Below are 13,729 nucleotides of genomic sequence, written 5' to 3' on the forward strand. Positions count from 1 at the left end.
GCTCCGGGAATTTTGTCTGCCTGAGGGGTAGGTGTCTCTGTGCAATACAGGAATGAGCTGTCCGTGTCAGGAAGAGAGGGCTAGGTATTTATTTGGAAATACTCATTCTAACTTCTCAAACACAGGCAATGAGACTAATCTCATTTTTTCACAAACCTGCGTTAGCACATGAGTGTCACATCTCTTCTCTTAGAGCGACCAGAGGTCCAGACAAAAGCATTACACATTTGCTGTTTGACCTGGTTGCTGTATACACGGATGAGTAATTTCCCTCCTGTGTGTAAATAATTTCCGGCTGGACTCTCGTTCCTGCTCCGTCACACAGGCAGGTGAGTGTCAGCTCTTCCCAGCTCCCAGTGCTGGGCATCCAGTTATTCCCAGGAGAAGAGCTGTTGAAACGAGTGGAGTTACACCAGAGTTTAATTGCGCCTCTGGACCTGCAGTAATTTACCCAGGCAATTAAGCTGAGGAGGATTCAGCCCAGCAGCCTTTGCGTGGAAATCAAAGGCGAAAGTAACGCTCGTACCACAAATCCTTTTGTTCTAAGGATTTCTAGGAGCCTAGGAGTGGTGGAAGAGTGAGGGATGTAATGTTTGCGTCAGAAGGGTGGGTTGCGGGGAACGGAGTTTATAAACATTTTTACACACTGGAGATCTGCACCGAGATTCCTCCATCAAAGTGTGGGGTGGGACCCCACTCTCCCTAGGTACTCCGGGCAGGCTGGAGCCCCACAGCATCTCAGCAGCTCTTTTATCTTGAAATTGCCCTCAGCTCCTGCAAATGACTAAAACTTTTTTAAGCAGCCTCTTTGCATAAGGACTCTTGGCCTCAGGGAACCCCAGCTGGTATACATCGACTTCAAAGGATTTACATCAGCAGCAGATACATCCTCCTGTCTTTAGTCTCCCTGTAAAGCACCAGGAACACCTCTGATGCCTGCTCTAAAGGGGAGTAGGAATGGGAATAACAGCAGGACTGTCGCTGGAGCTGGTGTGGGGCTGGAAAGGCCAAGAGCTGTGTGTGCCGCTGTGTGGCTCTCCCTAACCTTCCTAGGAAAGGAAGAAGAGTTGTTTCTTCCATGAAGAGCCAGAAAGGTGGGACTTTGCCCACTGAAGCACTGGGGGGATGTCCCACGTGTGGCTGGGTGCTGCCCTGGATGCCACCCCGTGTGGCACAGGGTGGCCCCTCTGCCGGCGCACTCCCAGCGTGATGGGGCTCCTCAGTCTGGCAGATGTTTGGCCTAATCTACGATAGGCCAAATTTTCTGTCTCTCACACAAATGAAGGCAGGCAGGCCTCGCACACAGAGCTTTTGGTTAGGATGGGATGGAGGGCCGGCTGCCGAGGGAGGGAGGGAGCTGCCGCGCTCAGTGCTGATGCTGATGCCGCTGCGCGCCTGCTGAGCTCCCATGGTCATGTCCTTGCAAAGCAAATAGTGCAGCTGCCGGTGCAGAGGGAACGTGAGCAGCAAGGGTGCAGTGTGGGCAGCCAAGAGGGGAACTGTGAGTGAACTTTCCCAACAGTAATCAAGGAAATTGCCGCACGCACACACGACTGGAAAGCTGGAAAGAAACTGTGATTCCCTCTACCAGAGAATACATGAAAAAGGGTCACTGCTGGTAATCAAAGAATGATTCAATTTCTGGGAGACTTAATTTGGTTCAGATGACTTCTGCAGTTACTTCAGAGCATGCAAAACAGGAAAACTCCATGCAATGCGCTGGCTTTTTCTCGCACAATGCTCCAGATGGTTTTAGACCTCTGCGACTCGCTGGGAAGGTCAGCTGTACCACCATGTGTATTTGGTTATTAAAATTTTTGGCTGGGGCTTCATCTTATTTACGTTATCTGCACTCTTTTCATCAGCTGAATGTGTTAACTGCACGGTCCTGTGATCGGAGTTCTGGGTAGAGAGCAGGGACCCTCAAGCCCTTTTCCTGATCTTGCTTCTTTCTGGGGTGGGCATCCCCTCCCGTGTACATCCTCGTGTGTGCACGTGCATATTCTGTGTGTGCCTCAGTTCCCATCTGTACAGTGAGGTTATCGGTGCTTATTTCCTTTGTAAAAGGCACCAAGATGATTATTAATTATGAAAATAACAGCACATGTCCACATGTTGCTGATACGCATTATTGTAATTGCCGAGCTGAGGGCCATGCTGTGCTCATGCACGAGCTTTTTAAAGCAGCACCACTTCTGTTTGCTTAATGGCAGAGCAGTTGGTATTTTCTCATTGCTAGCGTGCAATCTGTTTGTTTTACCCTTTGCTGTCAAATCGATTTAATGAAGGGATCTTACAGAGGTTTGCACATGACATCAGTCATTGATCTGTGCAGAGAGGCAGCAAACGCGCTTTCTCCCCGCAGGCGCCGCAGGCAAATGGCAAAAGCAGTTCAGAGGAAGCTGTGTCACTCCAGAGCATCCTGACATCAAGGGAAGCTCAGGAAAAATCCCAAATGCCCCCCACGAGCAGCAGAGACACTGTGATTGCCGAGTGCACCATCAGCATGCCTTGGTCCATGCTGAACCTCTGTTCATTTTAAAAGGGTATAGTGTTATTAAGTAAATACTGCTTAGGTGCCAGCATCATTCAGATGGTAATTTGCAATAAACTTTGCAAAGCACGTGGGTATTCTTACAGCGCTGTGGGTGGTGTCTCGGGCTGTGGGTGGTGTCTCGGCTGGGTCTGGCCCCGGTAGTCCTTTTAGCAGTGCTCTAACACTGCTGTTTTCGTTTATAAAAGGTTGCTGATTAAAAGTCGGGAAAAGTGAGCAAGATTAAGGCTGTTGCAGGAGGTGAAGGGAACAGATTCCTGGTTAAAGATCAGATATGAGAAACCCAAGGTCTTCTATCTGCCCTCATCTCTGCTGCAGATGGCTTAGGTGACCTTGTGGAGGCCATTTAATTGCTTGGTGCCGCTGTGAAAAGGCAGCCAATCGTGAGGTAAAGGCAATTTTTTCTGATGTTTGTCCACCGCTTGGAATTATTAGTCTGAAAGGGGCAATTGTACAGAAAACCAGACAGATTCAACGTTGCTTAAAAATTGTTTGTGTGATCATCTGATTATGGTGTTTTCCTTGTAAAGATAAAGGCCTCGATCCAGAGAAATGTTTCAGCACATGCTTTGCTGTAAGTCTGTGGGAGTGCTCATGTGTCGGTGGCTGGTGCTTGTGACCGGCGAAAATACGTCACTGTGAGGAATTGATAGGGTCAGAGACCTCCTCTCCTCCCACGGGCTTTCTCTTACTTGGTTTTCATTCTCGCTGCCACTCGTTCTCCGTCACTAAGGTTTCTCTTAGGAGTTTCAAAAAGGCTTTTGTCCCTCTTGGTTGACACGAAGTTTACTGGAGACCCCATGAGCCAAAGCCCGTGTCCATGACCCAGCGCTGTGGGATGCTCTCCTGGGCAGCCAGCATCTTTCACATCCCGCTCCTGGCCGTATCCCACGAGATACTGTCTTTCACATCTTGCTCCCACCTGCATCCCATGAGGCAGTATTTAAACTGGTTGAGTAACCTGGCAAACAAGGCCTCGCTGTGTGACAGTCACACTAGGACAAGGCAGGCTGCTGCAAGAGAAAGCAGCAGAGATGGTGGTGGCAGAATCCGAGCAGATGGCACCCCGTCTTTGATCTACGCAGACAGCCACGTGCTCAAAGGGAGGTGACATCAGCTTTCCACCTCTGTTAATCATAAATTTAAGGAGAGAAGGAGGTGGGTTTGCAACTTCATTTGCACCGTGTGGTTCTGATGGCCAAAAGGCTGAGCGGCAGTTCCATCTGGACGGTGCTGAGCAGAAGCTGGAGCCATGCCTGGCCAGTGAGGCGTGATTTTTGTGGTGCTCAGTGCTGCTCCAGCAGCCTGGGCAAGTGGGGAGCTCTGCACGGGCTGTGTGCGGGTTCTGCCTCCCCCTGCGTGCGGGCTCTTGCAGTGGGGACGGGGGTGCAATGCAGCACAGGCTGCCCCCGTGCCCCACATGTCCCACACGTCCCAGAGCACGCGAGGAAGCCTCATGATGTCATGCCAAGCGAGGCTGATAGATAACATTTAATGAAGGCAATTGGAGGAAGTAAATAATTTTAGACCAGAGATTGCACTTTTATTTTTGGCGTGCTGGCCGCTGTCGTGCAGTGTGTTACAGCTAGCAATCACCAAGGACATCCTAAAGCAGGGCGAGTGCAGCACATCGGCGGTGACTCCTTGCTGTGATCTCTGTCAGACCCAGGACAATGTGCTTTTCTTCTGATTTGATGCTAAAAGGACAGCTACAGCTTCCTAGTAAAGCGGTTGCATTTCAGCTTAAAATAAATTACAATAATGATTAAATCTTGCAATTGGGATTGTGAATATATTGTAAAAAAGGATTTATTAATTGCAGGCTGACCTTACAGATTTAAGGTTATTATTAGCTTATACCTTTTACCTGAAAAATAGTTCCAGTTGGCAAAGGTACATTTTGCTACATTGCTGCATTTTGCCATTTACCATGTAGGGGGAAAAACGTATGATCACATGGAAAATGTGAAAAATTATGCTTTTAAAAATCCATCTGTGAATACTTGCTTTGAAAATCCTCTGTAATGAAGAGGATTAAAACAAAGCAGAAACGGAGAAGAGGCTGCTGCCTACTTTTGACTTATTTAAATATGCACAGAGCTTCCTCCATTTTAATCTTCCTTCTAAAAAGATGGCTGTGTTACTAAAGCTGGCAAGCCCGCAGAAACCAGCATCATTTTTTTGCTGTACAGTTCAGCTGAGCAAAGCTGATGTGGAGTGGGGACCCCCTTCAGCCAACTAAGCAACCAGGACAATTCATAATTCATAAGTGCTTCCAGCCATCCAGCTGAATACATTTGGATTAGTTCTCGTTTTTTCGTGCAATCCCTGATTTCATTATTCTCTCCTGCGAGCAAATACACCCACGTTCAGCCCTCTGCAAAGATGCTGTGCCAAGCTTGGCTTTGTCTGGGATTAGCAACTGCCGGGCGTTGGGGGATCTCTGGCTTTGATGAACACTGATTTTTTTTATTGACTGGGGAAGGGGGTGTCGGTGTGCCCGAGGAAGCTCTCCTGTCTGACCGGCGATTTCTCCGTGAGGATTTGTGGACGGTGGCGTGGAGTTTTCCAAAATGCCTGAAGCAAACTATTTGTTATCTGTATCTTGGGGTTATATTAAGGTGGGTTTAAATCCTGAAGGCTTATAAATGGCTGGGGTTTTGTACTGTACTGCTTGGATAAAAGCTCTATAAGGAAAACATGCTTTTAAAATGGTTATTTGTGCGTACTGTATGGCAAGAGATAGACATATGTGTGTACTGTGCATGCAGCATACATGTATGTAGATTTTTTTTTTCCCCTTTGGGAATTCACTGTTGCGGGGTAAAATGATGCAGCAATGAAAATGTGTGATTAGAAAATTAGGAGGACCATAGCTTGTATAGCTGGGTGAACAAATGCTCGAATCCTGGATTTTACTGTAATGATCCAAGCAGATCTTCAGATTTGTGGCATATCTCTGTTATGTGCTGAACATAGGCAGGTTTTTACTTGCATAATTCAAAATGGAGCAAACTTACAAAATTGAGAACAAAAGAAGGTTATAGGATGTGGAACTTAAAAACAATACAAGAATTTGATCTTTCAGAGGTTTTCTGAAACATTATCTTCTCATTTTGTTGCAGTAAAACCTAATATGCATCTTTGGGGGAAATTAATTTTGTAGTTTAAGGTACTGAAAAGAAATATCTAGTGATGCTGCTGCTGAACAGTATATCTAAATGAAACTATATGTCGCTGACTCCATTCCAGGTATCTCCAGAATTTTGCTTTTAACATCTTGTTTGTGGACTTGCTTGTGATAAAGCTGTATTAATTTGGAAAAGCATTCAGAAAAATGCCACCTTTGTGTTTGTGCTCTTCCCCTCCCAGTTCAAGAGGATGCTGAACCGGGAGCTGACACACCTCTCTGAGATGAGCCGCTCCGGCAACCAGGTGTCTGAGTACATTTCCAACACTTTCCTGGGTAAGGCGTTGCATCCCAAGCTTTCGGGTGATTCAAAGATAACGATTAATGGCAGCCTAATAGCCATCAGTAGGTGCTTGTGCCCAGTTTTCCTTTGGGGCAGATCATTATTTAAATGTTTTGATTTTTCACTTCCAAAGTGGACATGGGGAGGAAAATAATACGGTGTTTGAATAAGGCCACCCACAGAAGAATTCCTTCTTCAATTCAAAAGATTTTGCTGTTCAGATGGATTAAGCGACTGGGAGCTGCGTTATGCAATGTTTGATTTTTGTGTTGACCTTACATAAAGGACAAAGTCACACAAGCCCAACTGCATACTCTCATCTCTGCAACTGCTGCCTCATCCAGCTGCATCTTCCCCTTCAGAGACAGGGTTTAGGTTCAGCCCGGACATTTTATGTATTTGTGTGTATTTTCTCATTTTGCACTGGATGTGAGAATGAAGGGTAAAGAGAATATTTTGCATTTCATTAGGTTTGTTGGAGCTCGTAGGACTACTGATGTGAATTAATCCTCTGCATTTATAAAATATATTTGTTATGAAAAATATGATTTCCTGTGTTTTCAAGCAGCTTTAGAATTTGTGACCATTGGCATATAAAATGAAGCTTAGCACAGGACCCTCACATACGTATCTCTGAGTCCAACAGCTTCAAATGCTGAATGTATGTGGGATGCCGGAGCTCGTGGGGGACTCGTGCCCTGCGGTTATGATGGCCCAGAACGCATTCAATGTATGACACACAATTATTTCCATTAAGGGATTTTAAAGTGATTTCAGTAGCCAGTTGCAACTGGAACTACTGCATGCATTTAGGACACATCACATCATTAATAATCCATGTAAGTCTGTAGCTGCTTTGTGGGAATCCATTGGCCCTGTCTTATTGCTCAGCTTAATCGTAACATCCAGAACATGAATTAATACAGGGAGTAGAAACAAGACTGCCTAGCTGCCAGCCAGCAGGCCACTTCTTCAGCTGGAGGAGCCTGGAGCGTACACAACGCGCCGGGAAGCATGAACACCATGGCATTTTCTGGGAGTTTGTTGTTCATCAGTTCTTTGCCAGTAGGCGTATGTCTCTGGAGCAGGATATGCTGCAGCAGAAATACCCAGTGTGGCTTGATACTGTGGACCTGATATAAAACTGATAAACCACACATACACTCGAGTTAGCGAGTCTGTATCTCAGCGGGGACTAATTGGCTGAAGCTGCTGCTGGTGCTAACAGGGCTGTATTATTCCCTGAGCTCAGGCTGGGTCAGGTAGCTGCATTTCCTTTTGCAGGTCTTGACAATGGTCTTGTTCCTCCCTATTCTGCTTTTGCTCACATGTTCTGTGATGGTGACGTCCTCACCGTTTTGTGGCAGTCTGAGGGCCGCTCAGCCGCTTAGTGCTGCGCTAATGCCGAGTGGTGCAGGCTCTCCAGATTGGGCCAGACTGCAACTTGATTGCTCATATTAAAAATAAATTAGTAAAGCTTTTAAAAGGTTCTTAAAGCTTTTTTTAGGAAGTCAGGCTGTTACATTTTTATGAATTACCTCCCCCCACCCCCCAAAAAAAAACCAACTTGGTTTAAAATTAAATGAACACACAAAATAACAGGAGTCTTATAACTGAGGAGGTTGAACAAACAAACAAAGAAATATGCAGAGAGGACATTAATTTATGTCCAAGCAGTGTTTGTTCAATGGGGATAACCTACAGATACTAACACCGGATCACATGACTTCATTCAGTCTCCTGACTTATATTAAATGAGCTGAGGAAGTGATGTCCTTTGCAGAGGGGCCAGTCCTGCCGTCACCGTTTGGTCAGCGAGAGCAAGGATGCCAGCTTTGGATCTGGATGGAGGACAAAGATAGAAAACAGTGGGTTTATTGTTGGCCACATCACGTAAATGGGGAGGATCACGATGACCTTTCGGCACATGCCCTTTCCTGAGGGGCGAGGGATGTTGCTGCTGCCACCACCATGGGAATATGATTTAACAAATTAGAGATTTCGGCTCAAGAATGTCCATTTTGTGCTGCCTTAACCTTAGTCATTGCTAAGGAGATTATGTAGAGGAAAGTCCTTCTGTTCAGCAAAAACACACAGGGGAAACACCCGTTGATGTCAGCTTGACTATTGCTGTGAATAATGGCTTCCTTCTTAATTGCAGTGGTGCAGACACGCTGGTAGTTCTTATTTCAGAGAATTTTAATTCAACCGAGGCAAAAGTAACTGGTGCCTAGATGCCTAGTCTTTTCTGGAGGTCCTCAGAGATGCAAAGGTGCAAAGAGCCTTTTCTAAAAGTTCATAAAAAATGGTTAGTGTGAAAGTTGAGCCATTGTATCTCCATTTTCACACAGCAAATAAATCAGTTGCAGAGGCAGTAAGCGGCATATGTGGATAGATTTTTTTTCTTAAGCACAGCTCTGCAGCCAAGTTTGTGCCCCACGAGGTGCCTACTTAATGTGCCCCAATGCTCTTACTGTCTCTGAGCATGACGACAGAAATACAGCCTGTGCATTGTATGTTAGTCTGTGTATGTTTGTAAAGAGCAAACCTTGAATGAATCGGCGACACAGATTTGTTATTGCGTTGGTGTTTTAAGAGCAGGGGGTATGGAGATGAGTTTGGCCCTAACGAGTATCAGTAGAGTGAATGCAAAAATTGATGCTTCTATACTTTATTGAGGAAGAATGTGTTTCTTGAATATGTATTTTATTTTCCTGAACATACATAACCAAAATTAATTGAGATCTAGCCATAAGCAGAACTTGGGGCCCTTCAGGCATGGAGAGCTAACTCCTGGACACGTGCCGTGTCCCAGAGCAGTGCGGCTTGAAAATGGCTGTGATGAAAGCAGCCTGGCGCTTCGTGTCCCAGCAGGGCTCAGTGGGAAGATTCAGTCTTGCAGAGGGCAAGCAGAGGTTGTGTGCCTGGTTTGCTTTGGTTTTGGTTCAGTTCGGTCCCAAAATTAGAGAAGACCCCCGGCAGAAACACATGGGTTTGAACTGGTGTGGAGAGCCACTTAATCAGGAAGGCTAAGGGGCTGATTTTGAGTGGCGTGATGAGTGTTCACCCTGCAAACCATGTTGACTCATTTCACCTTTATTTGTTACAGACAAGCAGAATGATGTGGAGATTCCTTCTCCCACCCAGAAAGACAGAGAGAAGAAGAAAAAACAGCAGCTCATGACACAGATCAGTGGAGTGAAAAAATTAATGCATAGTTCAAGCTTAAATAACACCAGCATTTCACGATTTGGTGTGAAAACAGAAAAGGAAGACCATCTGGCCAAGGTATGACAGATTCTTGCAGTTCTGGGAGAACTGGAGTTATCTGGAAGCCAGGAATGGACTGGCTGGCTGGCCTGTCCCCCTCCCTTGCCACCCCCCACCCCCCCAAAAAAACCACAACCAAACCTGCAGTCAGTATCTCTGAAGTGATGTGTCCATTACAAATACTTTAATTAATGGTACCAGGCCCTAACAGCATATTCTATGTTCATAAATTCCTTGAAAATACCCCTAAAATAATGAAAAAATATGTGATGAACGCAGAGGAGAGCAAACACCATATCCAGCAAACTGGCTGTGGGGCCTTCGTCTCTGTCAGGGCATTTCTTCTTGCTACCTGGAAACACACATCATAAATAATTCCCCTGCCACACAAAGAAATGTCATCTGCTTGTACAAGTTCTTTGGCAGCAGCCCTTCACAGTTACTCTGTTTTCACGTACTTAATTAAGTATGCATGTTCATGCACTCACATACTTATCACAAGATTGAATTTGCATCTGTTTAAACTGTTGGAAAATGCAAAAGACATGCGAGTGATAAATGTCTTGTAAAATATTGTAACGGTTCTGTTTTTGTCCTTTCAAAAGGAACTGGAAGATCTAAATAAGTGGGGACTGAACATATTTAATGTTGCAAGGTATTCCCACAACAGGCCGCTGACCTGCATTATGTACGCGATATTTCAGGTGCGTGATCTTCTGATCCAGTTTGCTTCTTTTACAACACTGTTTTAGTTTCTAATTGCTTTCTGGTTTGTTGCCTTCTACAGTGTGACAACTTTATTTGGTAAATGCGTGTATGCTTCTACCGTTTATTGTACAGGAGCGAGATCTACTAAAAACCTTCAAGATCTCCTCAGACACGTTTGTGACGTACATGATGACGCTGGAGGACCACTACCATTCGGATGTAGCTTACCACAACAGCCTCCATGCCGCTGATGTTGCCCAGTCCACACATGTTCTGCTCTCCACCCCCGCGCTGGATGTGAGTTTCCCTCGTTTGAACGAAGTGCTTTGTGTTGGGCGGTCGTCACGTTCCAGGGTGGGGTGGCAGATTAAAAGCACCATGTTGCCTGTGTGAACGTAGCAGAAAAACCTTAAGCTGAGTCAAGGACCGGTAGCACGCAACTGGCAAAAAGCAGCATGCTGCCTGCTCTTCTGAGGGCTCCCTTTACTGCCAGGGAAATCACCGTTACGAAATTTCAGCAGCACCTTTGCCCGTAATCTCCTTCATCTTAAAGAGCACATGCTGCTTCTAGGCCTTTCTTCTGAGTAATGTCTTGTCCTCAGAAAACTAATTTTTAAAGCACAGTTTGTTTCTCTGAATCAGCGTCCCAGACTGTTGAGAGATAAAACGTAAGGATTTGCCTGACAAATTCCATTTTTTCCTTCCTAGGCCGTCTTCACTGATTTGGAAATTCTTGCTGCAATTTTTGCAGCTGCAATTCATGATGTGGATCACCCTGGGGTCTCCAATCAGTTTCTTATTAATACAAGTGAGTTTTGTTTCAAACACAATAACTTCATCTGCAAACTTGGAAACTAATGGAAATGCATTTTCCATTACAGCACGGTCACAAATTACAACTTTCAGGCTGCATTACTTTCTCAAAATATTGTGCACTAAACTAGATGGACATTTTGAAATGAAGCAGTAATTAAAATGGAATTCCTAACAAAGGAAGCTATTGTAGTGCAATTTGCAAAGTGCCCTTGAATCTTGTGAATATGACTACTTGCTAACGCATAATAATTCTTCCAGTCCTGAGTGCAAAATTTATCATTAATATAAGATAAATAGTGCTATTGCTGTTGACAACGATAAAGCTAAATATTGTGTTTCATACTGTGCTCTGCTGCAACAGGCTAAGCATGTCACTTGATTCCAAAATACGGGTATTGTTCTTTTTTGGAAAGTGTGTTTGCAGGATTCGTGCTTTCTGTTGTCAGTGATTCTAAAGCCCGTAACTAAGTCAACCGAGTACTATTTTGTTCATTAGAACCGAGCAAGGGCTGTTTATATTATATACATATGTGCTCGGATTAGAAAACCGCACGCTCTTGGCATGCATTAAGCAAAAAAAGAAAACCTTTCCCGATGTGTTGCATACAGATAAACATTTCAGTACCCAGGACAAGCGTTTGCTGTTAGAAGTCACACATTTCACATGCTGGAGTCACATACTTGTGTTGCTTTGCTAGATTCCGAACTAGCCCTGATGTACAATGACGAATCTGTCTTGGAGAACCACCATCTTGCTGTGGGTTTCAAACTGCTTCAAGAGGAGCACTGTGACATCTTCCAGAACCTGACCAAGAAACAGCGTCAGACACTCAGGAAGATGGTGATCGACATGGTACGACCCATGCACTCACTGCTCCTCCTCTTAGACAAAAACCCTGGCTTCTTTGTATGCTTGCCTGTACTGAGACCCTGTTTTCACTTCTGTAAAGGTGTTGGCTACAGATATGTCAAAGCACATGAGTCTGTTAGCTGATCTGAAGACTATGGTGGAAACCAAGAAGGTGACCAGTTCAGGAGTCCTCCTTCTGGACAACTACACAGACAGAATACAGGTACGTCAGCCGAGTTTCCTGGATTTTGTGTGTTTGGTTGAGGATTGAAGAAACTATGTTCCTGTTTGCACTCTGGCTTTTGAATGGACCATATACAGCAGCTACTGACCTAAATTTTCAGCATTTTCTTCTGTTCTGCACCATGAAGGGGTACAAGGTGGTCCCATGTCCTTTAGGTAAAGGGGATTTAACCCTTAGAGCATGGAACGGCGAACATGCGCATTCTGCTGAAGTTAATCTGGAGGGCCGAGTTTTTGAGGGCTCCTGAGTGCCCTTGCTGCTTTCTCCCATTTGTTTCTCCTGTCAAAAAAGCACAGTAAGATTGCTATAGCATTGCAGGGGTGCCAGATTCTGGTTTGTGACTCCACACAAAAAGCAGCTCTCACTCTGAGACATCAGTCATGTACAGTCTGTTCTCTCTAAAACATAATCCTTGATTTACAGAAATGACAAAGCAGAACTGGAACAGGGTTACGTAGTTAGTAGGACAAGATACATCCTGATCTTCTCTCCCCTTTGATGGCCAACTTCTTAGAACAGACCCACGGGAAAACTCCCGTCATTTTTATTTAAGACTGCTGATGTTAAAACAGGTCACCCTGTTGCTGTCTTAAGTCCTTGCGACCACACTTAGTCAGGCACATTTTTTGTGTGCGTGGAGGGGATATTACTCATTTAATAAAGTAGGAGCATTTAACCATCTGAGAGCATGGAAATAAATTTTGAATGGTGGGAAGCACCTGCATTCAAAAACAAACCTGTATGATGTAATTACCATTGCCACAACTGCACCCCGTCTAAGTACTGAGTTGTCTGAAAAACATGCAGCACGTTGTGCTTCTGGAGCAGACCATAGCAGCGAGTCTCATATACAGAGATGTTACGATGTTAATATTTTTATAGGCTGTTGGAAATCGAGGAGTCTTGTGGTTAGATGTTCTGAATTAAGCAAGCAGATACAGCTTGAAACCGTCCTCTTTTTTTGCATTTGATTTTATGAGTTTTCTGATTAATGTAATTGCAGGTTCTCCGAAATATGGTACATTGTGCAGACTTGAGTAATCCCACAAAGTCTCTGGAGCTGTACCGGCAGTGGACGGACAGGATCATGGAGGAGTTCTTCCAGCAGGGAGACAAAGAGCGAGAAAGAGGAATGGAAATCAGTCCAATGTGCGACAAACACACAGCGTCAGTGGAAAAATCGCAGGTAATTGGCCATGAGCTGCATTTTTGTACTGCCTAAGCTCGTATTTTTTAAAACTGAGACAAAATTCATCTGCTTTCTCTAGCACAATTAGGCAAACAGCCAGCTGTTCAGAGGGTTGGTTCTGATTGACCCTGACATCCAGCTGTGCCTGAAGCTCATACAGACTGGCGAGGCTGTTCAGATTCCTTTATGTACCCCTTGGTGTCTCCTCATTTCCAAACGCATGTTCGTCTTGCCCTGTTTCTGTCCCAGTTTCCAGAGTGAGTTCGTTTCCTTTTGTTCCCCAGGCTTGAAAAGTGCAGTTCTGATCTCCTCCCCTTCCTTCTGCCAGGTTTCTTCTGCCTTCATGCCCTCCAGCCTCCTTAATTAGCACCTCCTAAACCTACTGACATCATACCCCGTGTTAGACATTTACATCAATGCCAGCCCCGTTGAAACTGCAGGGTTAGGAGCTTCTCCCAGCTGAGATCCGCTTCAGGATGCTGGAAAAGTCTGGCCATCAGTCATTACCGAGCCTCGTGCAGAACAGTTTTGCAGAGCGTGAGCTGGCCAGTTAAGTTAGGGGTCTGCTGGAGCTGCTGTGTGCCAGGTGAAGTCAAAGAAATATTTTACTTAGGTCAATACAAAC

General features: G+C 45.1%; 1 protein-coding gene across 4 annotated transcripts in view; it reads left to right on the forward strand.

Annotated features, from left to right (window-relative positions):
* Positions 1–13,729, forward strand: part of PDE4B (phosphodiesterase 4B) — a 216,344-nt gene that overhangs the window by 198,301 nt on the left and 4,314 nt on the right. For 3 of the 4 annotated variants that reach the window (XM_040610287.1, XM_040610288.1, XM_040610289.1), the window contains 8 exons: positions 5,927–6,020; positions 9,137–9,315; positions 9,903–10,001; positions 10,138–10,302; positions 10,714–10,813; positions 11,520–11,674; positions 11,772–11,894; positions 12,919–13,101. In XM_040610287.1, the coding sequence (XP_040466221.1) occupies positions 5,927–6,020; positions 9,137–9,315; positions 9,903–10,001; positions 10,138–10,302; positions 10,714–10,813; positions 11,520–11,674; positions 11,772–11,894; positions 12,919–13,101 (1,098 nt within the window). Of the gene's footprint in view, positions 1–1,375; positions 5,176–5,926; positions 6,021–9,136; positions 9,316–9,902; positions 10,002–10,137; positions 10,303–10,713; positions 10,814–11,519; positions 11,675–11,771; positions 11,895–12,918; positions 13,102–13,729 lie in introns of those variants that run through there. The other variant, XM_040610290.1, reaches the window with a different exon arrangement.

The sequence above is a fragment of the Falco naumanni genome, chromosome 11 (assembly GCF_017639655.2).
Source record: "Falco naumanni isolate bFalNau1 chromosome 11, bFalNau1.pat, whole genome shotgun sequence".
Taxonomy (NCBI): domain Eukaryota; kingdom Metazoa; phylum Chordata; class Aves; order Falconiformes; family Falconidae; genus Falco; species Falco naumanni.